This window comes from Choloepus didactylus, chromosome 18 (genome assembly GCF_015220235.1).
Source record: "Choloepus didactylus isolate mChoDid1 chromosome 18, mChoDid1.pri, whole genome shotgun sequence".
Lineage (NCBI taxonomy): Eukaryota > Metazoa > Chordata > Mammalia > Pilosa > Megalonychidae > Choloepus > Choloepus didactylus.
In genome coordinates, this window is record NC_051324.1 from 57,050,183 (window position 1) to 57,065,121 (window position 14,939).

The window sequence follows — 14,939 nt, forward strand, 5'->3', positions numbered from 1 at the left end:
GACAGCCTGAGCATTGGAATTACAATTTGTACATGGAAATTCTTTTCTCTCATACATGAAAAAGTTTAATAGAATGTGTTCTGTTGTTTTTTTTTCTATCTGATACCATTAAAGAGAAAGGTATCTCACATTCCTTTGGGAAGTTCCAGGAAAGGTCTAATCTGAAGTTCAAAGCAGTATATAGGACTACATGTGAATGTGAATTGGGAAGGAAGGGATGGAGGAACAGAGAAAAAGAATCTCAGTCAGTAGACAAACCTGAACTAATCAGCTAGATTCCAAGCACCTACAGAACTAGCATATTCTTAAACTTACTCTAAAGCAGCTTCAATGAAACCAGATCCTTGCTTGATCTTCCTAGTAGTGGAGAAGTCATGTGAGAGAGACAGATATCTGCTACTTTTGTGTCCAGTTCCCTCCTGGTTTCTACATTACCCTGAATTCTCAAAATCAGTTTGTCTTTATGGTTATGCTGAAGAGAAAGGCTTGGTGAGATTTCAGGCTTCTACTCTTACTAACTGTTTATTGATTCTTTTCCTACATTTAGCAATTAGAGATGGAAAAAATCCCAAAACATTTTTGCATGAAAGAATTGTAACAAGTAAAAGTTACTACTTATTAGGACCATATAATTTTGATGGAAGATGCAGGGAGAAGAGAGCAAGAAGTCATTGGATGTCTAAAGTAAGAAATAGGCTGTATATGAGCAGGAAAAAAGATGAAGCTGAGGACAGAAGAAGTTTGTGGGCTTCTGCCCAAGACTGGTTTTTTTAGCTTTTAAAAAAGTGAAGACCAAGCAAAACTGTACATGGTAGTTTGGTTTCACAATTGAAAATACATGAATGTTTCTGCATGATGAATAAGGCTTTATATTTTCCTCTAAAGCACAAGCTTTATATAAAGAAAATTAATTTCCATATTCTGAGTACTTTAAGTCAATTGTCAAATTATGAAGAGTTTTAGCAATTATTTTCACCTGGTGACTTTTTTTTTATTAGAGAAGTTGTAGGTTTACAGAAAAGTCATGCACGGTTCCTATATACCACCCTATTATTAACGCCTTGTATTAGTGGGGTACATTTGTTACAATTCATGAAAAAAACATTTTTTTTTAAATTGTACTATTAAATACATAGTTCATAATTTACAATAGGGTCCACTATGTTGTACAGTCCTACGTTGTTTCTTGAATTTTTGTTCTAGTAACATATATACAACCTAAAATACCTTCTTTTTAACTACATTCACACATATAATTCAGTGCTATTAATTACCTAGTGACTTTTTAGGAATAGATATGAATTATGGATTCCAGCTCTAATTATTAACAATAATTATTAACGAAATGCCATTGTAGATGATAAAACTCTTAAGAAAATACAAAATTCCTTTCGTGAGTCCCAAGAATTAAGGATGCAAAAGGAATTTCTTGGGATTTACCCATAAATCTGGGGGCTCTTATGTTCTTGATTTTGAGGACCCTGGCTCCCTTAAGCTTAATTCTGTCTTCAATTTCCACAGAGGAATTTTCTAATTGCATTCTGCTTGGCAGATATAATACACCTAACTCTTCCCCACTGAGTTGGCCCTCACCTGGCAAACCAGCTCATGCAAAATTTTCATGAGCTGGTTGCTAAACTGCTGGGAGCTTGAAATTGGCTGTGGTGGGAATACCTACACCATGGAAATAGGAAAAATCTAACTTTGCAGTAGTTACTCCTACTTGCTGTTAAAAATTTACCAGCATACCACTTGTACTAGTTTGTATGCATTATATCCTCCAGAGAAAGCCATGTTCGTTGATGCAATCCTGTGGGGGCAGACATATTAGTGGGGATTAAGTTGGAATGTGTGGATTAGTTTGTTTCCATGGAAATGCGCCCCACCCAACTGTGGGTGAAAACTCTGATTGGATAGTTTCTGTGGAGGTGTGGCCCCACCCATTCAGCATGGGCCTTGATTAGTTTACTAGAGCACTATATAAGCTCAGACAGAAGGAGCAAGCTTGCTACAGCCAAGAGGGACACTTGGAAGAAAGCACATGAGCTGAGAGAGGAACTGCAGTTTACAGAGACATTTTGGAGACAGACTTTGAAAGCAGACTTTTGCTCCAGAGAAGCTAAAAGAGAACACACACCCCAAGAGCAACTAAGAGCGACATTTTTGAGGAGCTGAAGCCTAGGGAGGAATGTCCTGGGAGAAAGTCATTTTGAAACCAGAACTCTGGAGCAGGTGCCAGCCATGTGCCTTCCCAACTAACAGAGGTTTTCTGGACACCATTAGCCATCCTCCAGTGAAGGTACCTGATTGTTATGCATTATCTTGGACACTATGGCCTTAAGACTATAACTGTGTAACCAAATAAACCCCCTTTTATAAAAGCCAATCCATTTCTGGTGTTTTGCATCCCAGCAGCATTAGCAAACTAGAACACCACTGTTCTCACCCTTCAACTGTATCTTTATTAGCTTCACCCAGGCTCCTTCATAAGAAAGCCAGGATCTTCAAGTAGATAATCAGCAAAGCTTTACTGAGTTATTTGAACTCCACAGAAAGGATTGGATGCTCTACCATCATTAGTACAAGAGAAATGCATTATACTTGGAAATGAGAATGAGAATTTTTATAAAGAAAGGAGGACGTAATAGTTCCTTCAGGAATTTTTTTTTTTTTCCAAGAAAAATCTTTTGTCTATTAAGTGTATCCTGTAGGACATCAGTTATGGTACATTCAGTTTTGGCAATGTGATAAAAAGAATGATTTCTTTGGGCTCCAAAGCCTCCACCTTCTACCTCCTTTGCACCTCATATGTACCTTTGTGGAGGTTCTCCAGGGGCTCCAGGACTCCCCTCCGGAAGGAGGCTATGGGGTCTTGAACACAGGATCGAAGGCTCAGCATGCTCTGTAGGTGAGGCTCCCGAAGAAGCTGCTCTCGATAGGCTGCCAGCTGAGGCGAGCGGCAGAGCAAGGCAGCAACATTGTGGACAAATTCCGGCACAAGGCAGGTGTAGGCATTATCTGCTTGGCAATAGTGATAGGCTACTACCTGCAAAAGAAAGATGAGAATGCAAATAGGCTTATTAGTAGCAAGAGCAATAGCTGTGGTTATTAAAAAATCATTCTCTAACACAGTCTTCTGTCTCTCCATTCTTCATTTTTCATGTAAAAATAAAAGTTGCTAAATCAGAAATTGGTTGATTCATGTAAAATTGGAGATTTAATATAATCTTTCTATTGTATACATCAACTATCATAATCCACAATTAAAATTTACAAATAAAAATTGAGCTTTACCTCTGGATTATAAAATAGGAAGAAAGCCTGAAAATACAGATATATGTTAGTCTCTCTAAATATTTATGTAGCATGAAGCAGTATAAAAAATAGAGAAATGTTATTTATTAGCCTCAACAAACACTTATGTCATTAAGTTTTTTATTCCAATTATATTATCAACTAAGACTTATAAGAAATAAAATAAATCAGATTTTTAAAATTACCATTAAATAGTTTCTGAGCACCCAGACAGAGTGCACCTAAGAATCAGATAACAGAAAGAAGGAAAGGGGCTGAAAATTTTATTAGACACAGGTCTTACATTCAAAGAACTTAAAAAACTTGAGTCTTAATTTTATCCAGTCTGGGCTGGCTGGTTGGAACCTGGTGTTTTAGGTTAAAGATTTATGTATATTTGTTTTAATTTTCGTAAACTCACCCCATACCTTCTGGTTGTTCTCTTTTGACTCAAGGTTAAGTGCAGAGGGTGATTCTAATTTGACCACTCTGACAATCTGCTGGCCCAGTACTACTCAGAAAGTAACAGGATTGTGTAAATAATATTGAAACTGGCAGAGGAGATTCTGCTCCAAGGATGGGAGGCACTTGGCATGGTGCTTGGCACATGGTGTATGTGCAGCAATATCAGCTGCTGCTGCACCATCATGATCATTATCACCACCACCTGCATGACCATGCTCCTCCTCTATCTTCATCAAGGTTCTGTATACACTTTTTCAGCTTCTAGTGTTGTGCCTACAGAAATGTGAAATTTGTCCTAGGGTCATTCATAGTTGTACTACTGGGACTCCAGCTCTCCAGTTATCTCTCAGGGAACAGCAGCATCCACTAAAAGTGTTCTGCTTTGCAAAGGCTCCCAATCCATGGGTAGGGTTATCCTAGCTCTTTAACAAATACTAAAACTGTCACTTTTTTAAAAAAACATCTCAAATCCTTTTCATTAAACATAAAAAAACAAACAAAAAACCCAAACACAGGAAATGTTACTATATGTGTAAAGCTAAAGATAGGAAATACTTGTGAGTCATGAAGTCTGAGCACAACATGGAAACTTGAAATCAGAGACTGTACTAAAAAAATCTCCATTTTTTTCTTTAGATAGATTGGCCATTGCTGTATTGCCTATCTTAAGCACAATTTAAGGAACAGAGAAAGAAAACTTGGCAGCAATTATCTGTCCTCTCAATGAACAATGAATATCAGTGGTTATGTCCACATGGATACAAACCTTCACTTTTAAAAAAAGCAAACAGTAAACATCTGAATCAGTATGAACTTTTCATTATATTTCACCTCACTCAATTCCACACATTGAGACTAAGCACAGCTGAACAGAATCAGCTGTAACTTACCCTTACCTAAAGTACTGGAATATCAGTTTGAAGATAAAAATTCTGAAATTTAGAAAAAGGGCCCTTTTGCTGATTTCATTAGAAATCATCTGTGCTCTTGGCTGAGTGACATTTTATCTAACAAAGGTCAATGCTAAAGTTGGACCTCCTGTGGCTGCCTCTCTTTCTTTTCATTTTAAATCCTCTATAGCACTCCAAATATAAAATCTCAATTTCTTTGCAGAATTCAGGCAGAAAAACCATTCAACATCATCATGAGATTCATATTGTGGATCAAAACAGGTTATTTACCAGACCTTTCAAAGTAGCCATACAGTATGCATATATATGCACAATTTGTCACACACATTGGGTATTGACCTTATCTACAATATTTCCTTTTTTATTAACTTTATTTATAAATAAAACAATTTTCAAACAAAACAAAGCAAAGGAATAGGGAAAGCAAATATCCTGAAATAACTGCATCTTAAGTTTTCCTTATATTAAATCCCTAAATTTTTTCTTAAAAAAATTCTATGCAAAGTATATATCTGATATTACCAGAACTGTATTAATTCTTCAGAAGAATACAGTGAATAAAGTTTAGGTTACTCTTGTGAGGGAAGAAAGAAAAGGGGAGGCATGTAGGCTATATAGACAAAATAAAAGACTGGAGGTTTATATAGCCTTAGGCATAAAAGCTTTTGATTTAATGTTGATTTAATGTATAGAAGGAATGATAAAATTAAATTTAATACTCATCAAAGAGTCTCATCAAATGCTAACCAACTGAGTGGCAGCAAATCTGTCAGGCTTTTGTTAAAAGTTCAGGCCTTCACTAGCCACAAATGATTTTCTACTTCAAATGAATGATCTGCGACAGGATCAAACTAATATCACATAAAGAAAAGGCAGTTTTGAATATCTGAATTCATTTGGACATAAAACTTTAATTTACGAAGTGAACAGTCCCCAGACTTGGGTCCTGGTCTCAGTAAATTTCCAGCTTGGAGCACCCCCCACTCCTTTTAAATTTTTTTGGCAGTAGGGCTTTTATGTATTTAATTTTTAATTTTGAACTAATTTAAGGTTTATAGAAAAGTTGCAAAAATAGTACACAGAGTTTCCATATATCTTTTAGACAGCAGCTTCCCCTAACATTAACATCTTACATAATCATAGTATAATTATCAAAACATTGGCACAATATTGTTAACTAAAGACTATTCAAATTTTACCAGTTTTCCTGTTTTTTTTTTTTTTTGTTGTTGTTTGTTTGTTTTTTCCTGTTCCTGGATTCTATCCAGGATCCCATATTGCACTTAGTTATTTCTCCTTAGTCTCCTGTAGTTGTAAGAGTTCCTTGGTCTTTGTCATACATAAGCCTGGCACTTGAAGAGTGCTGATGAGTTACTTCGTTGCATGACTCTTGACGAGTCTGTTTAATGTTTTCTAATGATCCAGCTGAGGACTTTTGGCAAGAATACCACAGGAATGATGTTGTGTCCTCAGTGGATCCTATCACAGGATTTATGATGTTGACATGTCTTGCTACTTGTGATGTTGACCTTGATCACTTGGTTAATGAGCTTTCTGCCAGGTTTCTCTACCTTAAAGTCATTATCTTTCCCTTTGCAGCTAATAAATATCTTGGGGGGAGAAACTTTGATACTATGTGAATCCTCTCTTCAAATTTTTGCCCACTAATTTTAGCATCCATCAGTGGATCTTGTCTCCAATAATTATTATTGTAATGTTTACCTAACAGTAATTTTCTTTTTCCCTAATCCTTCTACATTAATTGGAAATCTACTGAAAGAGCTGTCCCTTATCCATTTATTTATTTGATTATTTACTCATGGAATCATGGATATTTATTTTATTCTACTGGTGTAATCCAATATTGCATTTATTTTGTTACTCAAATTGTTTCAGCTTTGGTCACTGGGAGCTCCTTCAGATTGGCTCTTCTGTTCTTTCAACAAGCCCCCCCCCCCCTTTTTTAAACTGCAATTTATGGTTTATATTTTATTTTATTTTATTTACTTTTTTTAAAAGCAGTTTCACTGAGATATATTCACATACCGTACAAAGTGGCTTTAGTATAATCACAGAGTTGTGCATTCATCACTACAATCAATTTTAGAACATCTTCATTTCTCCAAAAAGAAAAACCCCATATCCCTTAGTACTCACTTAGTACTCACTTAGTACTCATTTCCCCAGCCCTACATAACCACTAATCTTATTCTGTCTCTATAGATTTATATCTATTTTATACAAATGGAATCATGCAATACGTAGCACTTTGTGTCTGGTTTATTTCACTTAGTGCAAAGTTTCTTTTAGATTATTGCTATTTATTTATTTTTGCATTGGTATGGTACCTTTGTTACAATTGATGAAAGAATATTAAAATATTACTGTTAACTATAGTTCATAGTTCGCATTAGCTGTATTTTTTCCATATACCACCCTATTATTAACACCTTGTAACGGTGATGTACATTTGTTGTTATTCATTAAAGAACATTTTTATATTTGTACTATTAACCATTGTCTTCACCCACAACAGGGTTCACTATGTTATATATAGTCCCATGTTTTATCCTCTAACTTTCCTTCCAGTAACATACACAACCCCAAATTTCCCTTTCAACCACATTCACACACATAATTCAGTGCTGTTAATTATACTGACAAACATGTGCTACCATCCCCAATATCCATTTTCAAACATTTACAATCAACCTAATTAGAAATTCTGCACAAATTAAACATCAGCTCCCCATACTCTACCCTCATTCTATCTCCTGGCATCCTATATTCTAGATTCTAACTGTATGAGTTTGCTTATTATGATTAGTTCATATCAGTGAGATCATACATTATTTGTCCTTTTGTGTCTGGCTTATTTTATTCAACATACTGTACTCAAAGTTCATCCATGTTGTTGCATGCATCAGGACTTCATTCTTTAATTATAGTTGAATAATATCCCATTGTATGTATATACCACATTTTGTTTATCCATTAATCAGTTGATGGGCACTTGGGTTGCTTCCGTCTTTTGGCAATTGTGAATAATGCTTCTGTGAACACTGGTGTGCAGATGTCTGTTCAAGGCCCTGCTTTCAGTTCTTCTAGATATATATCTAGTTGTGGGATTGCTGGATCATATAGCAATTCTACACTTAGTTTCCTGAGGAACTGCCAAACTGTCTTCCACAGAGGCTGCACCATTTTCCATTTCCTACAAAAGTGAATGAATGTTCCTATTTCTCCACATCCACTCCAACACTTGTAGTTTTCTGTTTTTTCAACAGTGGTCATTCTAATACATGTGAAAGGATATCTCATTGTAGTTTTGATTTGCATTTCCCTAATAGCTAGTGATATTGAGCATCTTTTTGTAAGTGTTTTGGCCCTCTTTGGAAAAGTGTATATTCAAGTCATTTGCCCATTTTAAAATTGCATTGTTTGTGTTTTTATTGTTGAGTTGTAGGATTTCTTTATATATTCTGGATATTAAACCCTTATTAGATACGTAGTTTCCAAATATTTTCTCCCATTGAGTAAGCTGCCTTTTTGCTTTCTTGACAAAGTCCTTTGAAGCAAAAAAGTTTTTAATTTTGAGGAGGTTTCATTTATATATTTTTTCTTTCATTGCGTGTGCTTTGGGTGTAAAGTCTGTGAAACAATTGCCTATCACAAGATCTTGAAGATGCTTCCCTACATTTTCTTCTACGAGTTTTATGGTCCTAGCTGTTATTTTTAGGTCTTTGATCCATTTTGAGTTAATTTTTGTATAAGGTGTGACATAGAGGTCCTCTTTTATTTTTTTGGATGCAGACATCTGGTTTTCCCAGTACTATTTTTTGAAGAGACTATTCTGTCCTAGTTGAGTGGACTTGGTAGCCTTGTCAAATATCAATTGGCCATAGATGTGAGGGTCTATTTCTGAATTCTCAGTTTGATTCCACTGTTCAATATATTGTTCTTTATGCCAGCACCATGCAGTTTTGACCACTGTAGCTTTGTAATATGCTTTTTAGTCAAGAAGTGACAGTCCTCAAATTTTGTTCTTTTTTAAATGGCTGTGCCGGTTTGAATGTATTATGTCCCCCAAAACGCCATTATCTTTGATGTAATCTTGTGTGGGCAGACCTATCGATGTTGATTAGATTGTAATTCTTTGAAAGTTTCCATGGAGATGCGCCCCACCCAACTGTGGGTGATGACTCTGATTGGATAATTTCCATGGAGGTGTTACCCCACCCATTCAGGGTGGGTCTAAATTAAATCACTGGAGCCATATAAATGAGCTAACAGAAGGAACTCAGTGCAGCTGAGAGTGACATTTTGAAGAGGAGCTACAGCCAAGAGGGACATTTTGAAGAATGCACAGAAGCTGAGAGAGCAGCTGCAGCTGAGAGACAGTTTGAAGACGGCCATTGAAAGCAGATTCTTGCTCCCGAGCAGCTAAGAGAGGACACACACCCCAAGGGCAACCAAGAGTGGCATTTTGAGGAACTGCAGCCTAGAGAGGAATGTCCTGGAGAAAGCCATTTTGAAACCAGAACTTTGGAGCAGATGCCAGCCATGTGCCTTCCCAGCTAACAGAGGTTTTCCAGACACCATTGGCCATCCTCCAGTGAAGGTACCTGATTGCTGATGTGTTACCTTGAACACTTTATGGCCTTAAGACTGTAACTGTGTAACCAAATAAGCCCTTTTTTATAAAAGCCAATCCATCTCTGGTGTTTTGCATTCCGGCAGCATTAGCAAACTAGAACAAAGGCTTTGGCTATTTTGGGCCCCCAACCCTTCCAAATAAATTTGATGATTGGCTTTTCCATTTCTGCAAATTAGGCTATTGGAATTTTGATCAGATTATGTTGAATCTGTAAATCATTTTGGGTAGAACTGACATCTTAAATGATATTTAGTCTCCCAATACATGAACACGGACTGTCCTTCCATTTGTTTAGAACTCCTCCGATTTCTTTTAGTGATATTTTATAGTTTTCTGTGTACAAGTAAGTCCTTTACATCTTCACTCTCTTTCTATCTTTCAAAGTGTTTTATATCAAGAAAGGATGCTGACTTATGTCAAATGCCTTTTCTATGTCAATTGAGATGATCATGTGGCTTTTCCCCTTCAATTTTTTAATTGATTTTCTTGTGTTGAACCATCTTTGCATCCCTGGGATAAAATTCACTTGATCACAGTGTATAATTCTTTTAATGTGCTGTCAGATTCGATTTGCAAGTCTTCTGTTGAGGATTTTTGCATCTATAATTACCAGAGGAATTGGTCTGCAATTTTCTTTTCTTGTAGTCTTTAACTGGCTTTGGTATTAGGGTGACATTGGCTTCATATAATGAGTTAGGTAGTGCTCCCACCTCTTCAATTTTTAAGAACAGTTTGAGCAAGACAGGTATTAATTCTTCTTGGAATGATTGGTAGAGTTCATCTATGAAGCCATCTGGTCCTGGGCTTTTGTTTGTTGGGAGGTTTCTGATGACTGATTCAATCATCAGAATTGTAATTGGTCTGCTGAGGTCTTCTATTTCTTCTAAAGTTAGTGTAGGTTTTTGTGTTTCTAGGAATTTGTCCATTTCATCTAGGTTGTCTAATTTGTTGGCATACCTTTGTTCATAATATCCTCTTACAATTTTTTTTTTTTTTTTTTACTGTGGGGTCAATAGTTATGCTTCCCCTCTCATTTCTGATTATATTTATTTGTGTCTTATGTTTTTCTTTTTCAGTCTAGTTAAGGGTTTGTCAATTTTACTGCTCCTCTCAGATCAATTTTTGGTTTTATTAATTATCTCTATTGTTTTTTAAATTTTCAATTTCATTGATTTGTGCTCCAGTCTTTGTCATTTCTTTCTTCCTGCTTGCTTTGGATTAGTTTGCTGTTCCTTTTCTAGTTCCTCCAGGTGTGCAGTTAGGTTTTTGATTTTAGCTCTTCTTTTGTAATGTAGGTGTTTAGGACTATAAATTTCCCACTCAGCACTGCCTTCACTGCACCCCATAAGTTTTGATATCTTGCTGTTTGGATCTGTTATGTATCTCAGAAAAGACTATGTTCTTTTAATCCAATCCTGTGGCAGCAGATCTACTGTGGGTGGGACCTTTTGATTAGGTTGTTTCCATGGAGATATGAGGCCACCCATTCAAAGTGGGTCTTAATCCCCTTGCTGGAATCCTTTATGAGAGGATAAAAGACGGAGACACTTTGGAGAGAGTGCAGAGAAGCTAAGATATGGAATCCAGGGTTTGCCCTCAGGAGAAGCTAAGCGAGAAGCTAAGACAGAGGTCCAGAGACATTTTGGAGAAAACCACAGAAACCAGAAGTTAAACCCAGGAGAGGGCCAGCAGACTTCAGCCATGTGCCTTCTCACGTGAAAGAGGAACCCCAGATACCACTGGCCTTTCTTCAGAGAAGGTGTCGCCCTGTTGATACCTTAACTGGGACGTTTTCATGGCTTTAGGATGGTAAATTTGTGAACTAATAAATATCTATTATAAAAGCCAATCCATTTCTGGCATATTGCATTCCAGTACCTTTAGCAAACCAAAAGAGATTTTGGTACCAGGAATGGGGTGCTGCAATTTCCAGATACCAAAAATGCTGTAACGGTTTTATAAGTGGATAAGGGGAAGATTCTGGAAAAATGTGATATGCTTGACAGAAAAGGCCTAGATTGCTTTGAAGAGACTGTTGGTAGAAATACGGATGCTAAACGTACTTCTAGTGAGGCCTTAAACAGAAAGGATCAATGTGTCATTGCCAATTGGAAGAAAGGGCGATCCTTTTTTTAATGTGGCAGAGAATCTGGCAAATTGAGTCCTGGTGTCAGATGGAAGGCAGAATTTTAAAATGATGAGCTGGGATACTTAGCTGAAGAGATTTCCAAATTAAATGTGGAATATACAGACTGGCTTCTTCTTGTAGCTTATAGTAAAATGCAAGAAGAAAGAGAGAAGCTGAGAACTCTACTCTTGGGTACAAAGAAACCTAAAATTGATGGTTTGGAAAACTCTGGGCTTCTCCAGAAAGTGAGACCCCAGAGGCTAGTGCTCCACATGAGGATTTAACCAAATATTGAACCAGTCAGCTATGTCAGGAAAGCCAGGCTTGGAGATGCAGTTATCCAGGAAGAATTTGTGGAAGGTTCTATTGTCCGATGGTTTTGATCCCTGTATGCTGCATGCCAAGCCAACAGATTTTTTGTGAGATTTGTATAAATGGACCTACTGCTAGTCTGGACTAAAAGGGACAGAAAAGGACAGACTGAAGGAAAAATTACTTCAAAGGCAGAACCACGGAAGTCAAGGTCTGGAGCTAAGACACAGGCCAGGAGAGTGGACCCACCCATGCATGTGGAGAGGGTGATTTTTCCCCAGAGTTCAAAGAGGGTGGAGCACATTCCCCAGGGATTGGGGAGAGCCTGGCCACCATATAGAAATGTCTTTTTGGGATCCAGAGGGTGGTGTGTGCTAGTTTCATTCTGTTATGTACCCCAGAAAAGACTATGTTCTTTTTTTTTTTTGATTTTTAATTTTCATTGGGATTGTTCAGATACCACACAATTATCCAAAGATCCAAAGTGTACCATCAGTTGCTCCTGGTACCCTCATAAAGCTGTGCATCCATCACCACACTTAATTTTTGTTCAACTTTTAGAACATTTTCATTACTCCAGACAAGAAATAAAGTGAAAGATGAAAAAAGGAAAAAAAAGAAAAACAAAAGGAAACTCGAATCTTCCCATATCCCTAACCAGCCCTCCTCAATTGTTGACTCATAGTGTTGGTATAGTACATTTGTTACTGTTTATGAAAGAATGTTGAAATACTACTAACTGTAGTATATAGTTTGCAATAGGTATATATTTCTTCCCTACATGCCCTTCTATTATTAACTTCTAGTTGTATTCTCATACATTTGTTCTGGTTCATGAAAGAGTTTTCTAATATTTGTACAGTTAATCATGGACATTGCCCACCACAGGATTCAGTTTTATACATTCCCATCTTCTGACCTCCAACTTTCCTCCTGGTGACATATATGACTCTGAGCTTACCCTTTTCACCTCATTTACACACCATTCGGCACTGTTAGTTATTCTCACATCTTGCTACCGACACCTCTGTTCATTTCCAAACATTTAAGTTCATCCTAGTTGAACATTCTGCTCATACTAAGCAGCCGCTCCCCATTCTTAAGCCTCATCCTATATTTTGGTACCTTATATTTCATGTCTGTGAGTTTACATATTATAATTAGTTCCTATCAGTGTGAGACCCTCCAATATTTGTCCTTATGTGTCTGGCTTATTTCACTCAGTATATTGCCCTTGAGGTTTTGTCATCAACCCATTTTTTTTTTAAGATGGTTTTGTTCACACACCATACATTCCATCCTAAGTAAACAATCGATGGTTCTCTGTATGGTCACATATTTATGTGTTCACCACCTTCACCACTATCTACATAAGGGCATCTACATTTCTTCCACAAGGCAGGAGTAAGAGTCAAAGAAGGTAGAGAGGCAAAAGAAAGAGGAAAAAAAATGACAGCTAGGAAGTAGCAAAAGGAAAAGTAATCTTAAATCAAAGTAAAGAGTCAGGCAACACTACCAATGTCAAGTGTTTAACATGTTTTAACAGAAAAGCTCCCAGGTTCACCCGTCAGCCAGAAATAGCACCCGATCCTCTGGGCTCCCCGTCCTGAGACAGATATGTCCCCCAACTCTCCCAAGGTCAGTTGTCACCAAAAGCCTCTGTCTGCTTGTTGAGGATTTGCTGTCTGTATTGAGCAGTTAACATTAAAACCCCACTTGGAGCTGGGCTGAGAGAGTGCTGCTCTCTAGCACTGCGAGGCTTCCGTGAGGGAGGGGCTCTTGGCTCTCAGCGCGGGTCCGCAGTTTTACTTACAGATTTTATGCTGCGATCTTGGGCATTCCTCCCAATTCAGGTTGGTGGATGATGAGTGGACAGTCACGTTTGTCTCCCCGCAGTTATTCCAGGTTATTTACTAGTTTTTTGATCATTTATGGATTGTTCCAGGGTGGACTAATGGTCTTACACTCCTCTCTATGCCGCCATCTTAGCTTAGCTCCTCCTCTCAAGACTATGTTCTTTTAATCCAATCTTGTGGCAGCAGACCTATTGTGTAGGACCTTTTGATTAGGTTGTTTCCATGGAGATGTGACCGTACCTATTCAAGGTGAATCTTAAACCCTTGAGAGGATAAAAGGCAGAGACATTTTTGAGAGAGCTCAGAGATGCTAAGACAGAAACCAAGGTAGAAGATCAAAGACATCTGACTACTGTGCCAGTGTGGATATATTATGCCCCCGCAAAAGCCATGGTCATTTAATCCAAACTTGTTGGGTGGAAACAAAACTGTGGGTGAAATTTGTGATTAGACTATTTCCATGGAGATGCGGCCTCGCCCATTCAGGGTGGGTCTTGATTAGTTCAAAGATATTTAAGAGAGAAGCTAAGAGCTAGAACAGACCCAGATGCTTGCTGATGCTTAGAGATGGTTGTAGATGTGGACAGAAGGATGTTTGGAGATGCTAACCTAAGAGATGAAGCCCAGAGTTTGCCCTGGAGGAGCTAAGAGAAACCCAGAGACATTTTGGAGAATGCCATTTTGAAACACGACCTGGGACTAATAGGAATACAGCAGATACCAGCCACGTGCCTTCACAGCTTACAGAGGTGTTCCAGACTCCATTGGTTGTTCTTCATTGAAGGTATCTTCCTGATGATGCCTTAGTTTGGACACTTTTATGTCCTTAGGACTGTAAATTTGTAACAAAATAAACCCCCTTTATAAAAGCCAATCCAATTCTGGTATTTTGCATTCTGGCAGCATTAGCAAACCAGAACAGCCACAGAAACCAGAAGCTAAACCTGGGAGAGGACCAGCAGACTCCGGCCATGTGCTTTCCCATGTGACACAGGAACCCCAGATGCCATCAGCCTTTCTTCAGAGAAGGTATTATCTTGTTGCTGCCTTAATTGGGACATTTTCATGGCCTCAGATCTGTAAATTCGTGTAATAATAACCACCCATTGTAAAAGCCAACCCATTTCTGATATATTGCATTTCAGCCCCTTTAGCCAACCAAAACACTTGTGTTCTTGTTTTCATTTGTCTTATTTATGATTTTTCTCACAATTTCTTCTTGGACCCACTGATTGTTTAAGTGTGTTGTTTAATCTCCATATGTTTGTGAATTTTCTAGTTCTCTATTATTGATTTGCAGCTTCATTCCATTATGG

At 37.6% G+C, this 14,939-nt stretch overlaps 1 protein-coding gene across 1 annotated transcript in view; it reads right to left on the reverse strand.

The window, feature by feature from the left end:
* TANC2 (tetratricopeptide repeat, ankyrin repeat and coiled-coil containing 2) overlaps nucleotides 1–14,939 on the reverse strand; it is a 553,793-nt gene that overhangs the window by 92,672 nt on the left and 446,182 nt on the right. The window contains 1 exon segment of the mRNA XM_037807876.1: nucleotides 2,815–3,046. Within this exon segment, the coding sequence (XP_037663804.1) occupies nucleotides 2,815–3,046 (232 nt within the window).